This window comes from Somniosus microcephalus, unplaced genomic scaffold, assembly GCF_052327205.1.
Source record: "Somniosus microcephalus isolate GS21.2 unplaced genomic scaffold, FLI_Smic_1.0 unresolved_chr1, whole genome shotgun sequence".
In the NCBI taxonomy this organism is placed as follows: domain Eukaryota; kingdom Metazoa; phylum Chordata; class Chondrichthyes; order Squaliformes; family Somniosidae; genus Somniosus; species Somniosus microcephalus.
Window position 1 is genome coordinate 44,089,479 of NW_028225179.1, and position 27,642 is coordinate 44,117,120.

Below are 27,642 nucleotides of genomic sequence, written 5' to 3' on the forward strand. Positions count from 1 at the left end.
ACCCCTTTGTTTTGGGTCCTCCTTTCCCCCCCGCCCCTTTCCTTTTGTTTCTCTCTCTCACCTGGCAGCTGTCCTTATCCTGCCAGTACACTTCACACCTAATCTCAGTTACTTTTGTCTCCACGGGCCCATTACCATCTCATCTGGCTTCTAATACCTTTTATTGTCTCCTTTTCTTCTTTTGTTCGATCGCAGCTTTGCCTTCGATCTTATTTTCTTTCCAGTTTTGAAGAAGGGTTTCAACCCGAAACGTCAACTCAAATTTCTCTCCACGGATGTTGCCTGACCTGCTGAGTTTTTCCAGCATTCTCTGTTGTTATTTCCAACATACCATTTGCCTTCTTAATCGCCTGCTGCACCTGCATGCTTACCTTCAGCGACTGGTGCACAAGGACGCCGAGGTCTCGTTGCACTTCCCCTTCTCCCAATCTATTGCCATTCAAATAATAATCTGCCTTCCTGTTTTTGACACCAAAGTGGATAACCTCGCATTTATCCACATTATATTGCATCTGCCATGCTTCTGCCCAATCACCCAACCTGTCCAAATCATACTGGAGTTTCTCGGTATCCTCCTTACAGCACACACGCCCACCCAGCTTTGTGTCGTCTGCAAACTTGGAGATATTACATCTAGTTCCTTCATCCAGATCATTAATATATATTGTGAATAGCTGGGGTCCAAGGACCGATCCCTGCGGTACCCCACTAGTCACTGCCTGCCACTCGGAAAAAGACCCGTTTATTCCAACTCTTTGCTTTCTGTCTGCCAACCAGTTCTCTATCCAAGTCAATACCTTGCCCCCAATCCCATGTGCATTAATTTTACACGCTAAGCTCTTATGCGGGACCTTATCGAAAGCCTTTTGAAAATCCAAATATACCACATCCACTGGTTCTCCCTTATCTATTTTACCAGTTACATCCTCAAAAAATTCCAGTAGATTAGTCAAGCACGATTTACCTTTTGTAAATCCATGTTGACTTTGTCCGATCCGGTCACTTTTTTCCAAGTGCTCTGCTATTACATCCTTTATAATGGACTCTAGCATTTTCCCCACTACCGATGTCAGGCTTACCGGTCTATAATTCCCGTTTTCTCTCTACCACCCTTTTTGAACAGTGGGGTAACATTAGCTACTCGCCAATCCATGGGTACTGTTCCAGAGTCTATCGAATTTTGGAAGATGACCAGCAATGCATCTACTATTTCTAGGGCCACTTCCTTATGTTCCTTAGGATGTAGATTATCAGGCCCTGGGGATTTATCGGCCCTCAATCCCATCAATTTCCCAAACACCATTTCCCTACAAATACTGATTTCTATCAGTTCCTCCCTGTCATTAGACCCTATGTTCCCCGACATCTTTGGGAGGTTATTTGTGTCCTCCTTTGTGAAGACAGAACCAAAGTATGTATTTAATTGGTCTGCCATTTCTTTGTTCCCCATTATAAATTCCCCTGCTTCTGACTGCAAGGGACCTACGCTTGACTTCACCAATCTTTTTCTCTTCACATATCTATAAAAGCTTTTACAGTCAGTTTTTATGTTCCCTACAAGCTTACTCTCATACTCTATTTTCCCCCTCTTAATGAATCCCTTTGTTGAATCCTAAACTGCTCCCAATCCTCAGGTTTACTGCTTTTTCTGGCCAATTTATATGCGCTCTCCTTGGATCTTATGCTATCCCTAATTTCCCTTGTTAACCACGGTTGTCACCTTTTTTGTTTTATTTTTATGCCAAATTGGGATGAACAAATTCTGTAGTTCATCCATGCGATCTTTGAATGTTTGTACTGCAGGCACCTCAAAGCACTGGAGAGGTACCACCACCGCTGCCTCCACAAGGCGCAACAACGTCAGTGTTCTCGCTCAGGGCAACATCCCCAGCATCGAAGCTTTGACCACGCTCCAATGGACTGGCCACATCGTCTGCATGCCCGATACGAGACTCCCAAAACAAGCACTCTACTCAGAGCTCCGAAACGGCAAGAGAACCCCAGGTGGGCAGAGGAAACGCTTTAAGGACACCCTCAAAGCCTCCTTGGAAAAAGTGCAACATCCCCACCAACACCTGGGAATCCTTGGCCCAAGACCGCACAAAGTGGAGGAGAAGCATCCGGGAAGGCGCCGAACACGAGTCTTTTCGCCAGGAGCAAACGGAAGCCAAGCACCCCACCCACCCGCCCCTTCAACCACCGTCTGCCCCAACCTGTGACAGAGACTGTAGGTCCCGCGTTGGACTCATCAGTCACCTGAGAACTCATTTTTAGTGTGGAAGCAAGTCATCCTCGGTTCCGAGGGACTGCCTAAGAAGATGATGTTATGATTTTCTAAGTGACTTGATATAACTTCCTCAACAATGGATTCCAGCATTTTGCACGGCCGTGCAGTAATCTGCAAGGTACTGCGCGGGTCACTCATGCGCTTTTCCATTTGAAAAACCGCGCTCGTGCAGAAAGGTAAAGGTGCCATGCATTGAAATAAGCAGGCAGAGCACAACAATGACAAAATCGAGGGGGAACACTGGGTGTGGGCTTTCTTGCTTAACTGCTGCGTTTCATGCAACTGAGGGGGTCAACCACGTCAAAGTGGGACTTGTTTTTAAAAATTCGTTCACTGGATGTGGGCATCGCTGGCAAGGCCGGCATTTATTGCCCATCCCTAATTGCCCTCGAGTGGCTTGCTAGGCCATTTCAGGGGGCAGGTAAGAGTCAACATATAGGCCAGACCAAGTAAGGGCGGCAGATTTCCTTCCCTAAAAAAGGACATTGGTGAACCAGATGGGTTTTTACGACAATCCGGTAGGTTCATGGTTATTCCTGATTTATTTAATTAACTGAATTTAAATTCCCCAGGTGACGTGGTGGGATTTGAACTCTTGTCACCGGACTATTAGTCCAGGCCTCTGGATTACTCGTCCAGTAACATTCTTCTAAACTCTAGTACAGGAAACTTTCGATTTACCGGCACCTAAATAACCAGAAATGTCGGTTAACCGGCAAAATTCAGGAGTAGGTTTTACTTCATATTTATTTGCCTTCTTCCATCTGTTGCTGTGCAAGGGTGTGGCTGCAGCTGTTGCTAAGCTACAGAGACGCTTGCAACTTGTGTTCATTGTTCTACAGTTGTTGCTAAGCAACAGGGTTTGTTGCTTTATACTGAGCTATCAGCTCTCCCTATCTTTTACTATAGCGTTCGGTTATCCGGAATTTTTGATGAACCGGCACGACGTCGGTCCCGTCCGTGCCGGATAAAAGAAAGTTTCCTGTATTCACTAGAGTTTAGAAGAATGAGAGGGGATCTCATTGAAATGTATAAAATTCTGACAGGGCTAGACAGACTGGATGCAGGGAGGATGTTTCCCCTGGCTGGGGGGGGGGGGGGGGGGTGTCTAGAACAAGGGTCACAGTCTCAGGATACGGGGTAGAACATTTAGGACTGAGATGAGGAGAAATTTCTTCACTCAGAGGGTGGTGAACCTGTGGAATTCTCTACCACAGAAGGCTGTGGAGGCCAAGTCACTGAATATATTTAAGGATATAGATTTCTAGACACAAAAGGCATCAAGGGGTATGGGGAGAGAGCGGGAATATGGTATTGAGATAGAGGATCAGCCACGATCATATTGAATGGCGGAGCAGGCTCAAAGGGCCAAATGGCCTATTCTTCTATGTTTCTATATACACATCAACCGCATTGCCCTCATCAATCCTCTCTGTTACCTCATCAAACAACTCAATCAAGTTAGTTAAACACGATTTGCCTTTAACACATCAGTGCTGGCTTTCCTTAATTAATCCATACTTGTCCAAGTGACTGTTAATTTTGTCCCAGATTATCGTTTCTAAAAGCTTCCCCATGACCGAGGTTAAACGGACTGGCCTGTAGTTACTGGGTTTATCCTTACACCCTTTTTTGAATAAGGGTGTAACATTTACAATTCTCCAGTCCTCTGACACCACCCCCGTATCTAAGGAGGATTGGAAGATTATGGCCAGTACCTCCGCGATTTCATCCTTAACCTCCCTCAGCATCCTAGGATGCATCCCATCCGGTCCCGGTGACTTATCAACTTTAAGTACAGCCAGCCTTTCTAATACCCCGTCTTTATCAATTCTTATCTCATCCAGTATCTCCTCCTTCACTGTGACTTTGGCAGCATCTTCTTCCTTGGTGAAGACAGATGCAAAGTACTCATTTAGTACCTCAGCCATACCCTCTGCCTCCATGCATAGGTCTCCATTTTGGTCCTTAATCATTATGCTACCGTTCCCTTGAGTCACATGTAGGCCCAGACCGGGTAAGGGAGGCAGGTTTCCTTCCCTAAAGGACATCAGTGAACCAGTTCAGTTTTTACAACTATCAGACAGCTTTGCGGTCACCTTTACTGATCCCGGTTTTTTACTTCCAGATTTTAAAAAAAACCTGAATTCAAATTCTCAAAGTGGGGTTTGAACTCATGTTCTCTGGATCACGACTGTACCCCCTCTGGTTTATGAATCCAGTAACAGAACCACACTACCAACACGGAGCCAGTTAAAATCTGTGATAAAAGGCACTGAATGTCTGGTAAAGGATGGTAGAGATTAAGATGGAAAGTCGAAGGGGGAAAGGGGAACTTTTTTAACCAACGGGGGAATATAATTTTTTGGAATAATTTAACAAGGGCACAATACGAACAGGATCAATAGACAATTGGGTGAGTTTCTGATGAGAAGGAATTGAGGGATATTGAGATAGATTGCCCTATAATACGTTATTACAAATCTTCCCTATGCATAATCATCCTGTTTACAAAACCTGATTTCCCGTCATCACACATGTGACTTTTCCCCATTACAAGTTCCCATGTCCATGTTTTCAATATCCCACCTGTCCAATCACACTCCCCATACCCTTTAATATCCCACCCAGTCTAATCCCACTCCTGCTCACTCCCCATACCCTTTAATATCCCACCCAGTCTAATCCCACTCACTGCTCACTCCCCATACCCTTTAATAGCCCACCCAGTCTAATCCCACTCACTATACCCTTGAATATCCCACCCAGTCTAATCCCATTCTCCTGCTCACTCCCCATACCCTTTAATAGCCCACCCGGTCTAATCCCACTCACTCCCCATACCCTTTAATAGCCCACCCAGTCTAATCCCACTCACTCCCCATACCCTTTAATATCCCACCCAGTCTAATCCCATTCTCCTGCTCACTCCCCATACCCTTTAATAGCCCACCCAGTCTAATCCCACTCACTCCCCATACCCTTTAATATCCCACCCAGTCTAATCCCATTCTCCTGCTCACTCCCCATACCCTTTAATATCACACCCAGTCTAATCCCACTCACTCCCCATACCCTTTAATATCCCACCCAGTCTAATCCCATTCTCCTGCTCACTCCCCATACCCTTTAATATCACACCCAGTCTAATCCCACTCACCTGCTCCCATGGCTCAGTGGTTGCACTCAGCTCGGAGTCGGAAGGTTGTGGGTTTGAGCCCCACTCAAAACACCCGAGTCTGTAATCTAGGCGGAGGTCCGATCTGCTCTTTGGCAGGGGGTGAGTGCAGGAACAACGATGCAGAAATTGCCGTCGAGGTTCATGGGGCAAATGCCCTGAAATGGAGGATGAGCTTGAAAGCTGACCACACAAAATGGAGGTCAGCCATTGAACTGAATGCTGGAAAAAGGCTTTAAGGTAACACGTTCTCAGCTAGTTCAAACCATCGTCCAAGCATTTGGGCACAGTTAGTTTCCCAGATAAATTGGCCATAAAATCTTCCAAGATGAAGGTCCCAAAGCCATAAAACCTTTCGGTTCATTGGACCAGAATGAGCTTCCTCCACCAACCTGCTTTACTTGACCTACCTTCCGCCAAGATTAAATAAGTGCAAAATAGTTGGGAAAGAACAGAAAAGACGCACATTTCTACAGCGCCTTTCGCAACCTCAGGACTTCCCAAAGCGCTTCGCAGGCAATGAAGTACTTCTGAAGTGAAGTCACTGTTGTAATGTAGGAAGCGCAGCAGCCAATTTGCGCACAGCAAGCTCCCACAAACAGCAATGTGATAATGACAAGATAATCTGCTTTTTTAAAGTGATGTTTGTTCAGGGATACAGACTGGCCCAGGACACCGGGGAGAACTCCCCTCTGCTCTTCTTCGAAATAGTGGCCATGGGATTTTACGTCCACCTGAGGGGGCAGACGGGGCCCTCGGTTTAACCTCTCATCCAAAAGACAGCCCCTCTGACAGTGCAGCGCTCCCTCAGTGCTGCCCCTCCGACAGTGTGACCCGACCTCAGTACTGCCCCTCCAACAGTGCAGTGCTCCCTCAGTACTGCCCCCCCCGACAGTACAGCGCTCCCTCAGTACTGCCCCTCCGACAGTGCAGCGCTCCCTCAGTACTACCCCTCCGACAGTGCGGTGCTCCCTCAGTACTGCCCCTCCGACAGTGCAGCGCTCCCTCAGTACTGCCCCTCCGACAGTACAGCGCTCCCTCAGTACTGCCCCTCCGACAGTGCGGCGCTCCCTCAGTACTGCCCCTCCGACAGTGCAGCGCTCCCTCAGTACTGCCCCTCCGACAGTGCAGCGCTCCCTCAGTACCGCCCCTCCGACAGTGCAGCGCTCCCTCAGTACCGCCCCTCCGACAGTACAGCCCCTCCGACAGTGCGGTGCTCCCTCAGTACCGCCCCTCTGACAGTGCAGCGCTCTCTCAGTACTGCCCCTCCGACAGTACGGCGCTCCCTCAGCACTGGCACAGAATTCCTTTGCCAGCCGTACCTTTTCTTTTATCGAGGAATGGAATGGAAAAAAAAAAAGCACTCCTTTTCAGATGGTTTTTTAATTAGTATCATTTGTGTCGGGTTTTGTCCCTGTGGAAAAGAATTTCTGGTTCGCAGTGAGAATCTGATGGTATGGAAGGTATGAGCAAGATTTTGGTGGGGGGGGGGGGGGGCGGGGTGGCGGAAAACGGTGAGTGTGTGGGGTGGGTCAAAGTGAAAAGATCCAGCTAAAAATTATGGGGATGCCCTTTTAAGGAATGGGTGCGATATCCTTTAAGGGACCCCCGCACACCCCACCTCGTCCCCCGTTGAAAAGGGATGCGCTCGGATAAAGCTTCCGTTTCACGGAGTGCTCGCTTAAAGGGGAGGCCGCCCGTGTTAAGGTGGGAGTGCACCGCAGCCCCGCCTTAAAGGGGAATGCCAAGAACCAGCCCAGACGGTCCCGCCGGCCACAGACAAAGAGACGGCCCTGCAACAAAAAAGAGTGTGTTCTGGCAAAATTTCAATAGGCATGAGGTTGCTTGCAAGCAGGAAATGTTTGAAAGGAAAAAAAAAAGATATGATTGTGACCTGCTTGAGAAAGAGAGAGAGAGATTCCCGCAAAAGTCCCCACGGGCTAATGGTGGAATAACCGATAAACCAACGGAGATCCGTAGGATGCAAAGTGGCCTCCACCTTGGCCCAGATTTCTCGGAGAGGAGCAATCAGGGGGCATCAAAATGGCCGCCGGTGTGATGTCGTCTTCCTCGGAAAGCAGAGTCTGGAAATTTCCAACGTGGCCGCCGTGCTGACCATGCGCTAATTGGCGAGTCGTGGTCCCTGAATTTCTAAATGGCCGCCAGCATGATGGTGTGTTAATTGGAGTGTAATGGTCCCTAAATTTCTAAATGGCCGCCGGGTGGACGATGCGTTAGTTGGGAGAGGAATGATTTGGAAATTTCTAAATGGCCGCCAGGCTGACGACGCGTTAATTGGGAGGGGGAACGGTCTTGAAATTTAAAATGGCCACCGGATTGACAAAGCCGGAGTTGGAGGCCGCTTCACACGACAAAAAAAAAGTTCTACAGACAACGTCACCTGTTACACAAGTCGACACCATGGCCGCCTGATTACACCGCAAACTCTCTCTCTCGCTCTCAATCGTCCCACATGTTTTATGTTCTTGACTTTGAATCCCCCTCCTCCTCCTCCCTCCCCACTTCCGTACTCCGCGGCCTCACGGAATCAGGGTGATCCCGTCAAATGCGGAAGCTCTCTTCCTTCCCGTCGATGTGCCTCAGGCGCAGGTAGACATCCGTCCCGATCCCCTGGAGTGACTGGACCACGAGGGAGCCGCTCAGGTACTCGGCGTAGGCACGGGAGGTGGGAAGGCCGAATCCGAATCTAGGGGCAAAAAAACAATAGGAGGCGTCAGATTGATGGACTTTTTCTTTTTAGGCAAGGGTATTAAAGAGTTATGCAACCAAGGTGGGGGTAGTTGGAGTTAAGATGCAGATCGGCCGTTGATTGGCGGAACAGACTCGAGGGGCTGAATGGGAAGAGGTTTGGTCCATTGGGATTGTGTACAATGAGAGAGAATGGGGAGGGGTTTGGTCCATTGGGATTGTGTACAATGACAGAAAATGGGGAGGGGTTTGGTCCATTGGGAATCTGTACAAGGGGAGTGGGCAAGGATTATATACAATGGGAGTGAATGGGAAGGGGTAGGGAATGGGATTGTGTACAGTGGGAGCGAATAGGAAGGGGTAGGGAATGGGATTGTGTACAATCGGAGTGAATGGGAAGGGGTTGGGTCCATTGGGATTGCGTACAACGGGAGTGAATGGGAAGGGGTTGGGTCCATTGGGATTGCGTAAAACGGGAGTGAATGGAAGGGATTGGGTCCATTGGGATTGTGTACAATGGGAGTTAATAGGAAGGGTTTGGATCCATTGGGATTCTGTACAAGGGGAGTGAATGGGAAGGGGTTGGGTCCCTGGGATTGTGTACAATGGGAGTTAATAGGAAGGGTTTGGATCCATTGGGATTGTGTACAATGGGAGTGAATGGGAAGGGTTTGGATCCATTGGGATCGTGTATAATGGGAGTTAATAGGAAGGGTTTGGATCCATTGGGATTGTGTACAATGGGAGTGAATGGGAAGGGGTTGAGTCCCTGGGATTGTGTACAATGGGAGTTAATAGGAAGGGTTTGGATCCATTGGGATTGTGTACAATGGGAGTTAATAGGAAGGGTTTGGATCCATTGGGATTGTGTACAATGGGAGTGAATGGGAAAGGGTTGAGTCCCTGGGATTGTGTACAGTGGGAGAGAATGGGAAGGGGTTGTGTCCACTGGGATTCTGTGGCGGGGGAGTGAATGGGAAGGGGTTGGGTCCATTGGGATTGTGTACAATGGGAGAGAATGGGAAGGGGTTGAGTCCCTGGGATTGTGTACAATGGGAGTGAATGGGAAGGGGTTGTGTACAATGGGAGTGAATGGGAAGGGGTTGGGTCCACTGGGATTCTGTACAATGGGAGTGAATGGGAAGGGGTTGGGTCCATTGGGATTCTGTACAGGAGGAGTGAATGGGAAGGGGTTGGGTCCATTGGGATTGTGTACAGGAGGAGTGAAGGGGAAGGGGTTGGGTCCAGTGGGATAGTGTACAATGGGAGCGAATGGGAAGGAGTTGGGTCCATTGGGATTGTGTACCATGGGAGAGAATGGGAAGGGGTTGAGTCCCTGGGATTGTGTACAATGGGAGTGAATGGGAAGGGGTTGTGTACAATGGGAGTGAATGGGAAGGGGTTGGGTCCACTGGGATTCTGTACAATGGGAGTGAATGGGAAGGGGTTGGGTCCATTGGGATTCTGTACAGGAGGAGTGAATGGGAAGGGGTTGGGTCCATTGGGATTGTGTACAGGAGGAGTGAAGGGGAAGGGGTTGGGTCCAGTGGGATAGTGTACAATGGGAGCGAATGGGAAGGAGTTGGGTCCATTGGGATTGTGTACCATGGGAATGAATGGGAAGGGGTTGGGTCCATTTGGATTCTGTACAGGAGGAGTGAATGGGAAGGGGTTGGGTCCATTGGGATTCTGTACAGGAGGAGTGAAGGGGTTGGGTCCATTGGGAGTGAATGGGAAGGGGTTGGGTCCATTGGGATTGTGTACAATTTGAGTGAAGGGGTTGGGTCCATTGGGATTGTGTACAATGGGAGTGAATGGGAAGGGGTTGGGTCCGTTGGGATTGTGTACAGGAGGAGTTAATGGGAAGGGGTTGGGTCCATTGTTCGCTGTAATTTCTTTGAGCCACGCAGCCCCTTTAGCAAGCTGCATGGTCCATTCGAAATACCGTGCATGTGCAGTTTTTCTATTTAAACGCCGGGAAGCCAGCTGTGCGGCTTAAAGGGAACGCTGATTGGGTCCATTGGGATTCTATACAACGTTGAGAGACAAAACCTGAGAGAGAGTCACACACACACACACACACACACCACACACCTACCCGTGCATGGGACTGGACTGCCCACTGTTCACCATATCCACCATGTTCCCCAGGATGGTGTTGTTCTGCAGTTCCTGTGTGCTGGATTCTGCTGTGGTGTAATGGTAATCCATGACTTTCTCCAGGCTCTTGTGAGGGATCCCTCCTCCTCGGTCTGAAATCCTGTCATCGAGATTGGAAGGTGGGGGGGGGGGAGGGGGAGAGGGGTGCGAAAAGAGGATTGTTAAAGGGACCGTTCGCTACCTGACCAGTTGAACCACCAGAGAAGTTCCAGCTGCGCCACCACCACTGTGTGGTTGGAAGACCAGCTGGTGGGAGACCCAGAACCCAGCTATATCATTGACCAGGCACCAGGGCTGCTCCCCTACCCCTCGTAGTGGGCAATAAGAGCGCTGCCGTGTCTCAGTATTCTGAGTCAGAAGGCCGTAGATTCAAGCCCCAGACACTCCAGAGATTCGAGGCCCATAGCCCAGACCGACACTCTCGGGTTGCCAGTGCGGAGGGAGCGCCGCACTGTCGGAGGGGCAGTGCGGAGGGAGCGCCGCACTGCCGGAGGGGCAGTGCTGAGGGAGCGCCGCACTGCCGGAGGGGCAGTGCTGAGGGAGCGCCGCACTGTCGGAGGGGCAGTGCTGAGGGAGCGCCGCACTGTCGGAGGGGCAGTGCTGAGGGAGCGCCGCACTGTCGGAGGGGCAGTGCTGAGGGAGCGCCGCACTGTCGGAGGGGCAGTGCTGAGGGAGCGCCGCACTGTCGGAGGGGCAGTGCTGAGGGAGCGCCGCACTGTCGGAGGGGCAGTGCTGAGGGAGCGCCGCACTGTCGGAGGGGCAGTGCTGAGGGAGCGCCGCACTGTCGGAGGGGCAGTGCTGAGGGAGCGCCGCACTGTCGGAGGGGCAGTGCTGAGGGAGCGCCGCACTGTCGGAGGGGCAGTGCTGAGGGAGCGCCGCACTGTCGGAGGGGCAGTGCTGAGGGAGCGCCGCACTGTCGGAGGGGCAGTGCTGAGGGAGCGCCGCACTGTCGGAGGGGCAGTGCTGAGGGAGCGCCGCACTGTCGGAGGGGCAGTGCTGAGGGAGCGCCGCACTGTCGGAGGGGCCATCTTTCGGATGAGACGTTAAATCGATGGCCTCGTCTGCCCTCTCTGGTGCAACCAATGGTCCCGTTAAGCTGCACGGCTGCCTGCACTGGCTGTTTGCTGGCTTCACAATGCAAAAAAAACACACACGCGCAGCAGTTTGAATGAGCCCATTAAAGGGGCCGCGCAGCTCCCCGAAAAATTAGAGGGAACATTGATTACAACAGTGACTGCACTTCAAAGTGCTTTACAACCAATGAAGTACTTTTGATGTCCTGAGGTTGTGAAAGGAATTATATAAATTCAAGTCTTATTCTTATTTTCAGTAGCGATACAGTCAGTAACACAGGGTGCTCGGGAGAGGGGTTACTGAGTGACTGTGTGAGGGAGCTGGATTAACATCAGTAGAGATACAGTCAGTAACAGGGCGCTGGGGGAGAGGGGTTACTGGGTGACAGTGTGAGGGAGCTGGATTAACATCAGTAGAGATACAGACAGTAACACAGGGCGCTGGGGGAGAAGGGTTACTGAGTGAGTGTGAGGGAGCTGGATTATCAGCAGAGGTACAGACAGTAACACAGTGCACTGGGGGAGAGGGGTTACTGAGTGACAGTCTAAGGGAGCTGGATTAGCATCAGTAGAGATACAGTCAGTAACACAGAGCGCTGGGGGAGAGGGGTTACTGAGTGACAGTGTGAGGGAGCTGGATTAACATCAGCAGAGGTACAGACAGTAGCACACATGCACGGGGGGAGAGGGGTTACTGAGTGACAGTGTGAGGGAGCTGGATTAACATCAGTAGAGATACGGTCAGTAACACAGGGCACTGGGGGAGAGGGTTACTGAGTGACAGTGTGAGGGAGCTGGATTAACATCAGTAGAGATACGGTCAGTAACACAGTAACCCTCTCCCCCAGTGCCCTGTGTTACTGACCGTATCTCTACTGATGTTAATCCAGCTCCCTCACACTGTCACTCAGTAACCCTCTCCCCCAGTGCCCTGAGTGACAGTGTGAGGGAGCTGGATTAACATCAGTAGAGATACAGTCAGTAACACAGGGCACTGGGGGATAGGGTTAAAGCAGCTTCTTACCGGATGATGAAGTCTGTGTCGTTATTGGCAATCGTCACCACAATGTCTGGAACGTTATACGGTGTGTCGAGGTGACTCTCCATAGTCGCCCTGGAATGGAAAGGTACAGGACAATATGATTAAGCCTATCCAATTTCCCTCTCTCTTCCACCCCTCTAGGAGGCAGGGGGCAAGCCCCTCTGGGTCCACGACTTCACCAAGAGGCATGAGCATCGCCAGGGATCGTCGACCAAGGGATGCATCGCGACAGAGCCCCGCCCTCCACCTCGATCCTGCGCTCAACCCGCTCCCCCGCACACTCTGGGATAGGGCGTCACTGGACAGTGATTAGGAGAAGGAACCCTGGCTGATACCCAAACCACAAGTCTGCCCCTCCAGGACACGGGAGCACTGCGCCTCAATTGTAGCAACCCCCGCACCCCCCCAAATCCTGCACAGAGATTGGCTGTTGCCAGGATCTAGCTATTTTGTACGGTGACAGCAGACGGGCCATGCACCCACTCACCTGCTGCAGGAGTTTGCATCACCCATGCTGTTCAGCGAGATAGGGCACTTTCGCTCTCCTGAAGGAGCCTGGGTAAAATGGTGTCCATTAACCACCAAATTGCGGAGAGGAGATTCGCAACATTTAGCAAGAGGGCCGCGCAGTGCCTCATGGGTCTCCGAGCAGCACCAACCATGATGGTGCCAGGTTCCTTGTCCTTTCTCCCTCTGGGACCGGGTGCCAGGTTCCTTGTCCTTTCTCCCTCTGGGACCGGGTGTCACAGTGCGTTAGATACACTGTCCTTTCCCCCTCTGGGACCAGGTGTCGCAGTGCGTTAGATACACTGTCCTTTCCCCCTCTGGGACCGGGTGTCACAGTGCGTTAGATACACTGTCCTTTCCCCCTCTGGGACCGGGTGTCACAGTGCGTTAGATACACTGTCCTTTCTCCCTCTGAGACCGGGTGTCACAGTGCGTTAGATACTCTGTCCTTTCCCCTCTGGGACCAGGTGTCACAGTGTGTTAGATACACTGTCCTTTCCCCCTCTGGGACCGGGTGTCACAGTGCGTTAGATACACTGTCCTTTCCCCCTCTGGGACCGGGTGTCACATTGAGTTAGATAGGCTGTGCTCTAACCTCATTGCGTTCTTCAGCAGTTCCGGGAGGATGTAGTCGAGGGGCATCGGAATGTACGGGAACCTGGCCGCTACGTGACCGCTGATTCGCACGCGGGGTGCGTTGCCGTACTTGTGCTCGCAGAGGCGCCTGGAAAACAGAGAGTAGCGAGGGGTCGGGGTACATCTCGAAGCTGAGCAAAAAAATGATTGCATTCAACCTATCCTGCAAGACCCTGCCATCCATATCCTCCCTGGCCTCCATTGCCCCGGTCACTCATGTTTGGAGTCTGCTCTCTCTCACGATGCTCCTCCTCTGTCTGTGTAACACAGCGGCGCTCTGCTTTGGAGGAGTGACGAGACCAAAGTGGGGCTCGTTCTCTCACCAAGATCGCCGACCTCCTAACATTGCCCGTCTCTGCCACTGCCTCAGCCCATCTGCTGCAGACACCCTCACTCGTACCCTTTGTTGCCTCCAGACTTGACTGTTATGACGTTCTCCTGGCAGGCCTTCTACACTCCGTCAACTTGAGCTGATCCAAAAACACCGTTGCCCCTATCCTAACACGCACCAAGTTCTGTTTGCCCATCACCTCTGTGGCCTCACCCCTTCCTATCTCTGTAACCTCCTCCAGTCCCTACAACCCTCCGAGATCTCTGCCTTCCTCCAATTCTGGCCTCTGACGCATGCCCGATTTCAATCGCACCGCCTTTGGCGGCCGTGCCTTCAGCTGCCTTGGCGCCAAGTGCTGGAATTCCCTCCCTAAACCTCTCCACGTCTCTCTTTCCTCCTTTAAGGTGCTCCTTAAAAGCTACCGCTTTGACCCAGCATTTGGTCCCCTGTCCCAATATCTCAAGTGGCTCGGTGTCAAATTGTTGTCTGATTTACGGTCTGGTGAAGTGCCTTGGGATGTTTTTTACGACGTTAAAATTGCTATATAGTTGCAAGTTGTTGTAACAAACAGAAAATGCTGGAAAAACACTCAGCAGGTCAGGGAGCATCTATGGAGAGAGAAACAGCGTTAACGTTTCAGGTCGATGAAAGCTTATCGACCGGAAACATTAACTCGGTTTCTCTCTACAGGTGAGTGTAGCGTGCTCGGGAGCAAGTGTGGTCTAACCAGACCGGAACTGTGCACAGTGCTCCAAGTGTGGTCTAACCAGACCGGAACTGTGCACAGTGCTCCATGTGTCGTCTAACCAGACCGGAACCGTGCACATTGCTCCATGTGTGGTCTAACCAGACCGGAACTGTGCATAGTGCTCCAAGTGTGGTCTAACCAGACTGGAACTGTGCACATTGCTCCAAGTGTGGTCTAACCAGACCGGAACTCTGCATAGTGCTCCAAGTGTGGTCTAACCAGACCGGAACTGTGCTCCAAGTGTGGTCTAACCAGACCAGAACTGTGCACAGTGCCCCAAGTGTGGTCTAACCAGACCGGAGCTGTGTACAGTGCCCCAAGTGTGGTATAACCAGACCGGAACTCTGCATAGTGCTCCAAGTGTGGTCTAACCAGACCGGAACTGTGCACAGGGCTCCAAGTGTGGTCTAACCAGACCGGAACTGTGCACAATGCTCCAAGTGTGGTCTAACCAGCCCGGAACTGTGCTCCAAGTGTGGTCTAACCAGACCAGAACTGTGCACAGTGCCCCAAGTGTGGTCTAACCAGACCGGAGCTGTGTACAGTGCCCCAAGTGTGGTATAACCAGACCGGAACTGTGCACAGTGCCCCAAGTGTGGTATAACCAGACCAGAACTGTGCACAGTGCTCCAAGTGTGGTCTAACCAGACCAGAACTGTGCACAATGCTCCAAGTGTGGTCTAACCAGACCGGAACTGTGCACGGTGCTCCAAGTGTGGTCTAACCAGACCAGAACTGTGCACAGTGCTCCAAGTGCGGTCTAACCAGACCGGAACTGTTCACAGTGCTCCAAGTGGGGTCTAACCAGACCAGAACTGTGCACAGTGTTCCAAGTGTGGTCTAACCAGACCAGAACTGTGCACAGTGCTCCAAGTGTGGTCTAACCAGACCGGAACTGTGCATAGTGCTCCAAGTGTGGTCTAACCAGACCAGAACTGTGCACAGTGCTCCAAGTGCGGTCTAACCAGACCGGAACTGTTCACAGTGCTCCAAGTGGGGTCTAACCAGACCAGAACTGTGCACAGTGTTCCAAGTGTGGTCTAACCAGACCAGAACTGTGCACAGTGCTCCAAGTGTGGTCTAACCAGACCATAACTGTGCACAGTGCTCCAAGTGTGGTCTAACCAGACCGGAACTGTGCACAGTGCTCCAAGTGTGGTCTAACCAAGGTTCGATACAAGTTTAACAAAGCTTACATAGAAACATAGAAGATAGGAGCAGGAGTAGGCCATTCGGACCCTCGAGCCTGCTCCGCCATTCAATGTGATCATGGCTCATCATCCAAATTCAGTACCCGGTCCCTGCTTTCTCCCCATACCCCTTGATCCCTTTAGCCCTAAGAAATATATCCAACTCCTTCTTGAATATATTTAATGAATTGGCCTCTACTACCTTCTGTGGTAGAGAATTCCACAGGTTCACCACTCTCTGGGTGAAGAAATTCCTCCTAATTTCTGTCCTAAATGGGTTACCCCTTATCCTTAGACTGTGACCCCTGGTTCTGGACTCCCCCGCCATCGGGAACATCCTTCCTGCATCTAGTCTGTCCAGTTCTGTCAGAATTTTATAAGTTTCAATGAGATCCCCTCTCATTCTTCTAAACTCCAGTGATTATAAGCCCAATCGACCCAATCTCTCCTCAAACGTCATTCCTGCCATCCCAGGTATCAGCCTGGTGAATCTTCGCTGAACTCCTTCCATTGCAAGAACATTCTTCCTCAGAAAAGGCGACCAAAACTGCACACAATACTCAAGATGTGGTCTCACCAAGGTCCTGTACAACTGCAGCAAGACATCCTTGTTCCTGTACTCAAACCCTCTCGCTACGAAGGCCAACATACCATTTGCCTTCTTAACCGCCTGCTGCACCTGCTCTGGTTTTCTCTGCTTTTCCATCCTATCCCTCTAGAAATGAACGCCAGTGTTTGTTTTTTTTGTTTTTTTAAATGACCTCGTTAACCTGCATCGCTACTTTTAGTGATTTGTGTATCTGAATTTGTTGTTCCTATATTGGGGAGAAGGATTGGATGCGGGAGCCAAAAGCTGAAGTGTTGTTGCTCGTTTTGGGTCATGAGATGGCGGTCTGGGGCAGTTTCATGAATTCAGCTCCCCGGTGGGAACAGCGCTCCCCTGCTGCTCGGAGGTCAAGGAGTTGATACAAGGCCAGCCAGATGGATCGTACTCTTTGTACATCGGGCAGATTATTTCAGAGAGAGAGCGAGAGAGAAAGTAAAAATCCACCACCAACATTACCTGGCGAAGTCCACCCACTTCTCGATGATTTTCTTTGGTGAAAGGCGGGTGCAGATGATCCCAACGAAATCAGGCTGGAAGGGAACGTTGAGAAGGGTTAGAGGACGGGCCGGCCTCAGGCTACGGGGGAACGGAGAGGGGGGAGATCCCCCTTCACCCAGCTGTCGGGCAGGTAGGTTTTGAGTTTCCCCAATCCCTTCTCTACGCCCAATATCACTCCATCACCTCCTGAAGACGTTGGCCCCTCTGTGACCTCGCCATTGTGAGCGTAGAGGAGCCAGCTATTCGACTGCAGGAGGGGGCATCAAACGCGCAGGCCTTGCAGCAGGGGGTCACTGGGAAAGTGATCATGAGCAGGGACCCTGGCCTCATTTTCTCTCTCTAATTTGCTCGCAATCAGCCCCACTTTCGATCCCCTATACCACCACCTTGGGTGAGATCAGGCTAACTCAGCATAGGCCGGGGATGGAGCCTAGGCCTTTCCAGATGTGTGTGTCGGGGCTCAGTCCCACACCAGGTGTGAGATCAGACTAACTCAGCACAGGCCGGGGATGGAGCCTGGGCCTTTCCTGCTCTGTGTGTGTGGCTTAATCTGGGGTCTACATGCCTCCACCTCACGGACTGCAGCGGTTCAAGGCGGCGGCTCACCACCACCTTCTCGAGGGCAATAAATGCTGGCCTTGCCAGCGCGCCCACCTCCCACGAATGAATATTAACAAAAACCTCTATGATTTCAGGAGAAGTGCCAAAATGAAGAGTCTTTGTGACCCTTGCAGTCTCCTGTGAACAGGAGTGTTTCACTGGACTCAGTAAAACACATCAAACTCAACAAACTAAAGTCAGCATCGAACGTGGCCTGATCCATTGCAATGGTGTCTGGTCCTTCACTAGGTACCTCTGTAGAAAGATTGGAGAGGGCATCAGCCATTTCCATATTTTTGAAGGTGGCAGGACAGGTTAACAAAGAAGTGAATAAATCATATGGGATCCTGGGCTTTATAAATAGAGGCATCGAGTACAAAAGCAAGGAAGTTATGCTAAACAGATAGAAAACACAGTTGGAGTATTGTGTCCAATTCTGGGCACCACACTTTAGGAAGGATGTCAAGGCTTCGGAGAGGGTGCAGAGGAGATTGACCAGAATGGTACCAGGGTCGAGGGACTTCAGTGATGTGGAGAGACTGGAGAAGCTGGGATTGTTCTCCTTAGAGCAGAGAAGGTTAAGGGGAGATTGACCAGAATGGGACCAGGGATGAGGGACTTCAGTGACGTGGAGAGACTGGAGAAGCTGGGATTGTTCTCCTTAGAGCAGAGAAGGTTAAGAGGAGATTGACCAGAGTGGTACCAGGGATGAGGGACTTCAGTGATGTGGAGAGACTGGAGAAGCTGGGATTGTTCTCCTTAGAGCAGAGAAGGTTAAGAGGAGATTGACCAGAGTGGTACCAGGGATGAGGTACTTCAGTGATGTGGAGAGACTGGAGAAGCTGGGGTTGTTCTCCTTAGAGCAGAGAAGGTTAAGGGGAGATTTGATAGAGGTGTTCAAAATCATGAAATGTTTAGATAGAGTAAATAAGGAGAAACTGTTTCCAATGGCTGAAGGGTCAATAATCAGAGGACACAGATTTAAGGCGATTGGCAAAAGAACCAGAGGCGACATGAGGAAAAACTGTTTTACGCAGCAAGTTGTGGTGATCTGGAATGCGCTGCCTGAAAGGGCGGTGGAAGCAGATTCAATGGTAACTTTCAAAAGGGAATTGGATAAATACTTGGGTGGAAAAATTGCAGGGATATGAGGAAAGAGCAGGGGAACGATACTAACTGGATTGCTCCTGGAAAGAGCTGGCACAGACCTGATGGGCCGAATGGCCTCCTTCTGTCCTGTACTATTCTATGATGTCCCTTCCAGCAAACCGCATCCAACCACTCTTAGCACTGGGATTGTGTACAATGGGAGTGAATGGGAAGGGGTTGAGTCCATTGGGATTCTGTCTTCTTCTTAGGCAGTCCCTCGGAACCGAGGATGACTTGCTTCCACATTAAAAATGAGTTCTCAGCTGACTGCTGAGTCCAATGTGGGACCTACAGTCTCGGTCACAGGTGGGGCAGACGGTGGTTGAAGGGGCGGGTGGGTGGGGTGCTTGGGTTGACGTGCGCTCCTTGCGCTGCCTGCGCTTGCTCCCGGCGAAGAGACTCGAGGTGTTTGGCGCCTTCCCGGATGCTTCTCCTCCACTTTGTGTGGTCTTGGGCCAGGGATTCCCAGGTGTCGGTGGGGATGTTACACTTTTTCAAGGAGGCTTTGAGGGTGTCCTTGAAGCGTTTCCTCTGCCCACCTGGGGCTCTCTTGCCGTGCCGGAGTTGTACAGGAGGAGTGAATGGGAAGGGGTTGGGTCCATTGGGATTCTGCACAATGAGAGTGAATGGGAAGGAACCTGGTACATTCTGCGCACAGTTAGCCAATTTGGGCCAGGGTAATCCGGTGGCTGATGAAGCAGCTATTCGACTGCAGTAGCCCGTGCCCCCCCCCACCCCCCACCTACCATTAACTCGACCTCAGCCACTGAGTGGAGCTATTCTGCTTACCCTGTCCTCGTGAAGTGCGAGGTGGTGAGTCGCCAGCATTCGGATTCCCAGCCGGGATGTCAAAGTCTTGTCCAGGAACAATCGAATCACCGCCTCGTCCTAAAAAGGGAGAAATCCGTCAGTGAGCAGAGACACAGACTCAGAATTATTGTACTCAACTCCCTCCCACTGCTCCGTGACTTAACTGCTTCCCTCCGCAGTCCCACACCGCACAAGATCAGCTAGCTCAGCACTAGACGCGGATTTTTTTTTTTTTTTTTTAATTCGTTCATGGGATCTGGGCGTCGCTGGCAAGGCAGCTTTTATTGCCCATCCCTAGTTGTCCTTGCGAAGGTGGTGGTGAGCCGCCTTCAACCACTGCAGTCCGTGTGGTGAAGGTACTCCCACAGTGCTGTTAGGGAGGGAGTTCCAGGATTTTGACCCAGTGACGATGAAGGATCGGCGATATACTTCTAAGTCAGGATGGTGTGTGGCTTGGAGGGGAACTTGGAGGTGATGGGCAGCAGGCGCATGGGAACACCTTGTCCTTCTAGGTGGAAGAGGTCGCGAGTTCGGGAGGTGCTGCCGAAGAAGCCTTGGCGAGTTGCTGCAGTGCATCTTGTAGATGGTACACACTGCAGCCACGGTACACCGGTGGTGGAGGGAGTGAATGTTTAAGGTGGTGGATGGGGCGCCGATCAAGCGGGCTGCTTTGTCCTGGTGTCGAGTTTCTTGAGTGTTGTTGGAGTTGCACTCATCCAGGCAAGTGGAGAGTATTCCATCACACTCCTGACTTGTGTCTTGTAGATGGTGGAAAGGCTGGAGGAATGGCGCCTGGGCCTTTCCTGCTTTGTGTGTGTGAGGGGCCTCAGTATCACACCAGGTGCGAGAGATAAGGCTAACTCAGCACTAGGCCGGGGATGGAGCCTGGGCCTTTCCTGCTCTGTGCGTGTGTGGGGGGCCTCAGTACCACACCGGGTGCGAGAGATGAGGCTAACTCAGCACTAGGCCGGGGATGGAGCCTGGGCCTTTCCTGCTGTGTGCGCGTGTGGGTTTCAGTACCACACCGGGTGCGAGAGATCAGGCTAGCACAGGCCGGGGATGGAGCCTGGGCCTTTCCTGCTCTGTGTCTGTATCTCAGTACCACAGCGGGTGTGAGGGATCAGGCTAACTCAGCACTAGGCCGGGGATGGAGCCTGGGCCTTTCCTGCGGACGTCACCCGCGAGCTCACCTTGACGTGCTTGCGGCTCTCTCGGAAGCCCTCGGCCAGTAGAGTGACAACGTCCTTGTGGTCGTCGAGGAGCTGCTGCAGAAGCCGGCAGTACTGCCCCTCTACCTCGCTGTTCTTGATCTGGGACAAGAAAGACCCGCGAGTCGGGAGTCAGCGGCCGCGCACAAACACATTCATCGCCCCTCAGTACCCACACGGCGTGAGATCAGCTAACGTAGGTGTCTGTGTGTGTGTGTGTGTGTGTGTGTGTGTGTGTGTGTGTGTGTGTGTGTGTGTACCTCACCGGGAAAGTTGGGTGGTGGTGGGCCTTCCTCTTGAACCCCTGGTTCTGATACGACCGAGGGGCTCGCTTGGCTCACTTCAAAGGGCATTTAAAAATCAACCCGCTTTGGGTGTGCGGGCTGGAGTCATGTGTAGAACCAGACCGAGTAAGGACAGGTTTCCTTCTCTATAAGGGACGTCAGTGAACCAGATGGGTTTTTAAAAAATATAAAACAATCTGACAGCTTCATGGTCACTTTTTAAAACTGATCCCGGCTGTGTTTGTCCAAGTCAGGTTGACGCCATTTTATATTGTGTGCAATTTTGGTCGCCTTATCTGAGGAAGGATGTTCTTGCCATGGAAGGAGTGCAGCGAAGATTCACCAGACTGATACCTGGGATGGCAGGACTGACGTATGAGGAGAGATTGGGTCGATTGGGCTTAAACTCACTGGAGTTTAGAAGAATGAGAAGGGATCTCATTGAAACTTATAAAATTCTGACAGGACTAGACAGACTAGATGCAGGAAGGATGTTCCCGATGGCGGGGAGTCCAGAACCAGGGGTCACAGTCTAAGGATAAGGGGTAAGCCATTTAGGACAGAGATGAGGAGGAATTTCTTCACCCAGAGAGTGGTGAACCTGTGGAATTCTCTACCACACAAGGCAGTTGAGGCCAATTCATTAAATATATTCAAGAAGGAGTTAGATATATTTCTTAAGGCTAAAGGGATCAAGGGATATGGGGAGAAAGCAGGATCAGCCATGATCTCATTGAATGGTGGAGCAGGCTCGAGGGGCCGAATTGCCTACTCCTGCGCCTATCTTCTATGTTTCTATGTATCACTGTAGCACAAGGGCCGCTGACTAGCGTGCCCTTGAGTAGGTGGCGGTGGGCCACCTTCTTGAACCGCTGCAGTCAGTGTGGTGAAGATGTTCCCACAGTGCTGTTCAGGTCGGGAGTTCCAGGGTTTTGACCCAGCGACGGTGACGGAAGGGCCGGCACATGTCCAAGTCGGGATGGTGTGCGCGAGACTCGGAAGGGGGAGCTTGCAGGTGGTGGTGTTCCTGCGCGCCTGCTGCCCTTGCCCCTCTAGGTGATGGGAGGTCGCAGGTTTGGGAGGTTCTGTCGAAGAAGCCTTGGCGAGTAGACAGCACGCACTGCAGCCACGGTGCGCCGGTGGCGGAGGGAGTGGAGGTTTAAGCTGGTGGTTAGGACACTCCTTATTGGGCAGGCAGAGACTCGACTCTGGGTGGGTTCGGGCAAGTGTCCCTGCAACGAGTGTGTACACTCCACATCAGGGCACTTTCAAGCGTGTCACACCTACTTCCTGTCACACTTTCCCCATCACACTTAGCTGCTGCCATAAAAGAACGTACAAGCAACAACAACTACTTGTATTTATATAGCGCCTTTAACGTAGTAAAACGTCCCAAGGCGTGTCGCAGGAGTGTTACAAGACAAAAAAATTTGACACCGAGCCACATACGGAGAAATTAGAGCAGGTGGCCAAAACCTTGGTCAGAGGTAGGTTTTAGAAACATAGAAGATAGGAGGAGGAGTAGGCCATTCGGCCCCTCGAGCCTGCTCCGCCGTTCAATGCGATCATGACTGATCATCCAAACTCAGTACCCTGTCCCTGCTTTCTCCCCATATCCCTTGATCCCTTTAACCTTAAGAAATATATTCAACTCATTCTTGAATATATTTAATGAATTGGCCTCCACTGCCTTGTGTGGTTGAGAATTCCACAGGTTCACCACTCTCTGGGTGAAGAAATTCCTCCTCATCTCTGTCCTAAATGGCTTACCCCTTATCCTTAGACTGTGACCCCTGGTCTGGACTCCCCGGCCATCGGGAACATCCTTCCTGCATCTAGTCGGTCTAGTCCTGTTAGAATTTTATAAGTTTCAATTAAGTTTTAAGGAGCGTCTTAAAGGAGGAGAGAGGCAAGGGCGGAGACGGGCGATTTTACGGAGGTGGAAATAGGCGGTCTTTGGTATGCTGCGGATGTGTGGTCGGAAGCTCATTTCAGGGTCAAATATGACACCCAGGTTGCGAAGAGTGTGGTTCAGCCTCAGACCGATGTTAAGGAGAAGGATGGAGTCCGTGGCTCGGGAACGGAGTTTGTGGCGGGGACCAAAAACAATGGCTTCGGTCTTCCCAATATTTAATCGGAGAAAATCTCTGCTCATCCAGAACTGTATGTCGGACAAGCAGTCTGACAAGTTAAGAGACCGTGGAGGGGTTGAGAGAAGAGGTAGAGCTGGGTGTCATCAGCGTACATGTGGAAACACCGGGAGCAATGCCACGGGATACCGGCTAGAAATATATTACAAGTCGTGCGTGTATTGAGCACTCGCTGGATGGGCCACACTTTGTTTCTGCCACCCCATGCGCACCACGAGCAATGCCGCAGGGGATCTGCCAACGCTGCTGGATCGCGACTCCTTACTCACCGGAGGAAAGTCACTGAGCTTCTGGAAGGCGCGAATGTACAACTCGTGCTGTAAGAGGAGGAGACACAAGTCAGGCACAAATTAACACGAGGAGGCGCGAGTTGATACGCAGGAACAGGAGGCCATTCAGCCCTTGAGCCTGTTCTACCATTCAGTCAGATCGTGGCTGATCGGTACCTTGACTCCATTTACCCACCTGTGCTCCATGTCTCTTGATAGCCTTACCCAACAAAAATCCATCAATCTTCATCTTAAAAACTCCAATGGAGACTTTTGGTGAATACAGCTTCCCGACAACTAAACGGCCAACAATGGTTTTCAATGTACAGGAAACTTTTTTTTAATCCGGCACGGACGGGACCGACGTGGTGCCGGTTCATCAAAAATTCCGGATAACCGAAAGCTATAATAAAAGATAGGGAGAGCCGAGAGCTCCGTATAAAGCAACAAACCCTGTTGCTTAGCAACAGCTTCAGAACAATGGCCACAAGTTGCAAGCGTCTCTGTAGCTTAGCAACAGCTGCAGCCACACCCTTGCACTGCAACAAATGGAGGAAGGCAAGTAATAAAAGTTACCTGAACCTACTCCTGAATTTTGCCGGTTAACCGAGATTTCCGGTTATTTAGGTGCCGGTAAATCAAAAGTTTCCTGTACTCGGGCTCCTGCATTGTTCCACGGAAGCTCAACGTAAACTCGAGGAACAGCACCTCATCTTCCAATTAGGCACTTTACAGCCTTCCGGACTCAACATCGAGTTCAACAATTTCAGATCATAACCTCGGCCCCATTACATTTTTGCTTATATTTTATCCACATCTTTGTTTTGGCCCTTTCCCCCCGCCCCCCCTTTTTTTTTTCTCTCCCACATAGCAGCTGTCTCCCATTCTGCCAGAACACTTCACACCTAATCTAGAGCCGTCTTTTGTCTCTAGTCCCATCACCATCTCGTCTGGTTTTGAATACCTCTTAATGTCTCTTCACTTCTTTTGTTCTCTCCCAGCCCGGCCTTTCGATCTATTTCATTTCCTTTCCAGTTTTGAAAAAGGGTTTGACCCGAAACGTCGACTCTATTTTCTCTCCATGGATGTTGCTTGGCTTGCTGAGTTTTTCCAGCATTTTCTGTTGTTATTTCGGATTTCCAGCATCTGCAGTATTTTGCTATCATCGTAATGGTTTTCATTCAGTGCTCCCAGCTGGGGGCTAAGCTGAATGCACACTCTGGTGCTTTGGGCTCCCGTATCCAAGAGGAGGCATTTCGATCAGTGTAACTTTTGATAAGTTGGTGGGTCTATCCTTGGCACACACAGAATCGGACCTAGGAGTGAGCAGCGAGGTCAGGAGGAGGAGCTATAACCCGGCAGCGACCAGAGGCCCGAGTACAGCATCGGACTTAGGAGTGAGCAGCGAGGTCAGGAGGAGGAGCTATAACCCGGCAGCGACCAGAGTACAGCATCTGACCTAGGAGTGAGCAGCGAGGTCAGGAGGAGGAGCTATAACCCGGCAGCGTCCAGAGGCCCGAGTACAGCATCGGACCTAGGAGTGAGCAGTGAGGTCAGGAGGAGGAGCTATAACCCGGCAGCGACCAGAGGCCCGAGTACAGCATCGGACCTAGGAGTGAGCAGCGAGGTCAGGAGGAGGAGCTATAACCCGGCAGCGACCAGAGGCCCGAGTACAGCATCAGACCTAGGAGTGAGCAGCGAGGTCAGGAGGAGCTATAACCCGGCAGCGACCAGAGGCCCGAGTACAGCATCGGACCTAGGAGTGAGCAGCGAGGTCAGGAGGAGGAGCTATAACCCGGCAGCGACCAGAGGCCCGAGTACAGCATCGGACCTAGGAGTGAGCAGCGAGGTCAGGAGGAGGAGCTATAACCCGGCAGCGACCAGAGGCCCAAGTACAGCATCGGACCTAGGAGTGAGCAGCGAGGTCAGGAGGAGGAGCTATAACCCGGCAGCGACCAGAGGCCCAAGTACAGCATCGGACCTAGGAGTGAGCAGCGAGGTCAGGAGGAGGAGCTATAACCCGGCAGCGACCAGAGGCATACCAAATCAACAGCAGAGGAGAGAGGTAAAAAATAATCCAAGAGTGACGTCACCAGGAAGCAGGTAAGTGGTTGGTTGGATTGGTTGGTGAGTATTTCTTCTTTTTATTACAAGCTTAAATTCGGCGTTTTTTTTCTAGGGTCTGTGCTGTAAGGGAGACAGTTGGTTAACCATTAAACTGGTGTAATTTAGAGGGATTGATTTAATTTAAATCCAATTAATTAAATAATTTTTTTTATAATTAATTACATAGAATGGAGCAGATGATGTGTTACTGTTGCGAGATGTGGGAGCCGGTAGACCCCATTGAGGCTAACGGTGATTATATCTGTGACAAGTGTCTGCTGCTACAGGATCTCCAGCTCCGTGTTGATGAGCTGGAGTCTGAGCTTCAGATACTGCGACACATCAGGGAGGGGGAGAAGTACCTGGACTCTGTATCAGGAGGTGGTCACACCTATGAAGTTAATTAATTCAGATGTAGCCCATGGTCAGGGACAGGACGGTGTGACTACGAGTGAGGCAGGTACGGGGATCCAGAAGGTAGTGTTGGAGGAGCCGCAGCCCTTGCTCTTGTCCAACAGGTTCAAGCTTCTTACTCCCTGTGGGGACGGAAGCAGGGGCTGCAGGGAGGATGAGCAACCTGGCCACAGCACCGTGGAGAGGGGGGCCATTCAAGAGGGGGGAGTAAATAGAAATGTTGTAGTGGTAGGGGATAGTATTATTAGGGGGAATAGATAGAGTTCTCTGCAGCCGAGAGCGAGAGTCCCGAAGGCTGTGTTGCCTGCCCGGTGCCAGGGTTAAGGACATCTCCTCTGGGCTGGATAGAAACTTGGAGTGGGAGGGGGAGGATCCAGTTGTCGTGGTCCATGTTGGTACCAACGACATAGATAGGACAAGGAAGGAGGTTCTGCTGAGGGAGTTTGAGCAGCTAGGGGCCAAATTAAAAAGCAGAACCACAAGGGTAATAATCTCTGGATTATTACCTGAGCCACGAGCGAATTTGGCTAGGACAAATAAAATAAGAGAGTTAAATGCGTGGCTCAAAGACTGGTGTGGGAGAAATGGGCTTTGCTTCCTGGGACACTGGCACCAGTACTGGGACAGGAGGGAGCTGTTCCGTTGGGACGGGCTTCACTTGGCCAGTGCTGGGACTAGAGTCCTGGCGGATCATATAACTAGGGCTGTAGAGAGGGCTTTAAACTAACTAGTGGGGGGGAGCTTCCTAGAGAACAAATAATAAAAATGACAACAGAGAAGGTCAAAGACTTAGGTAGCAGTGGGGAAATTAAAAACCAGAGCGTGTCAGGAAGGGGCAGAAGGTGTGGAGTAAAAGGTAAAGTAATAAAAAAGGGCAAAAGCAGGAACTAAGTGTCACAAAACATATTTGAAAGTTCTCTATCTGAATGCACGTAGCATTCGTAACAAAATAGACGAGTTAAAGGCACAAATAGCTACATATGGGTATGATCTTGTGGCCATTACAGAAATATGGCTACAGGGTGACAATGCCTGGGAATTAAACATACCAGGTTATTTAACGATCAGGAAGGACAGGCAGGAAGGAAGGGGAGGTGGGGTGGCTATGTTAATAAAGGAAGGAATCACTGTAATACAGAGAAATGATATTGGGTCAAAAGATCAGGATAATGAAACAGTTTGGGTGGAGATAAGGAATAATAAGGGGAAAAAAACACGAGTGGGCGTAGTATATAGGCCTCCGAACAGTCGCAACTCGGTTGGACGGAGTATCAATCAGGAAATAGTTGAGGCTTGTAATAAGGGAACATCTATAATTATGGGGGATTTTAACTATCATATTAATTGGACAAATCAAATTGGGCAGGGCTGCCTTGAGGATGAGTTCATTGAGTGTATTAGGGATGGGTTTCTTGAGCAGTATGTAACTGAACCAACCAGGGGGCAAGCAACCTTAGATCTGGTCCTGTGTAACGAGACAGGATTAATTAAAAATGTCCTAGTAAAGGATCCCCTTGGAATGAGTGACCATAACATGGTTGAATTCCATATTCAGTTAGAGGGTGAGGAGGTTGTATCTCAAACAAGCGTGCTAAGCTTGAATAAAGGAGACTATGAAGGTATGAGAGCGGAATTGAGTAAAGTGGATTGGGAAAATAGGTTAAAGGATAAGACGATACATGATCA

General features: G+C 50.8%; 2 protein-coding genes across 4 annotated transcripts in view; both read right to left on the minus strand.

Annotated features, from left to right (window-relative positions):
* Window positions 1-27,642, minus strand: part of LOC147094876 (F-box/LRR-repeat protein 19-like) — a 319,790-nt gene that overhangs the window by 139,889 nt on the left and 152,259 nt on the right. The gene's annotated exons all lie outside the window — the stretch shown is intronic.
* LOC147094877 (branched-chain alpha-ketoacid dehydrogenase kinase-like) overlaps window positions 6,833-27,642 on the minus strand; it is a 49,730-nt gene continuing 28,920 nt past the window's right edge. The window contains exons 4-11 of the mRNA XM_085974489.1: window positions 23,437-23,484; window positions 20,716-20,835; window positions 19,505-19,603; window positions 16,925-16,998; window positions 13,552-13,680; window positions 12,432-12,521; window positions 10,273-10,434; window positions 6,833-8,172 (exon numbers count right to left, since the gene is read on the minus strand). Of these exons, the coding sequence (XP_085830615.1) occupies window positions 8,028-8,172; window positions 10,273-10,434; window positions 12,432-12,521; window positions 13,552-13,680; window positions 16,925-16,998; window positions 19,505-19,603; window positions 20,716-20,835; window positions 23,437-23,484 (867 nt within the window). The 3' untranslated portion in view covers window positions 6,833-8,027. The remainder of the gene's footprint in view (window positions 8,173-10,272; window positions 10,435-12,431; window positions 12,522-13,551; window positions 13,681-16,924; window positions 16,999-19,504; window positions 19,604-20,715; window positions 20,836-23,436; window positions 23,485-27,642) is intronic.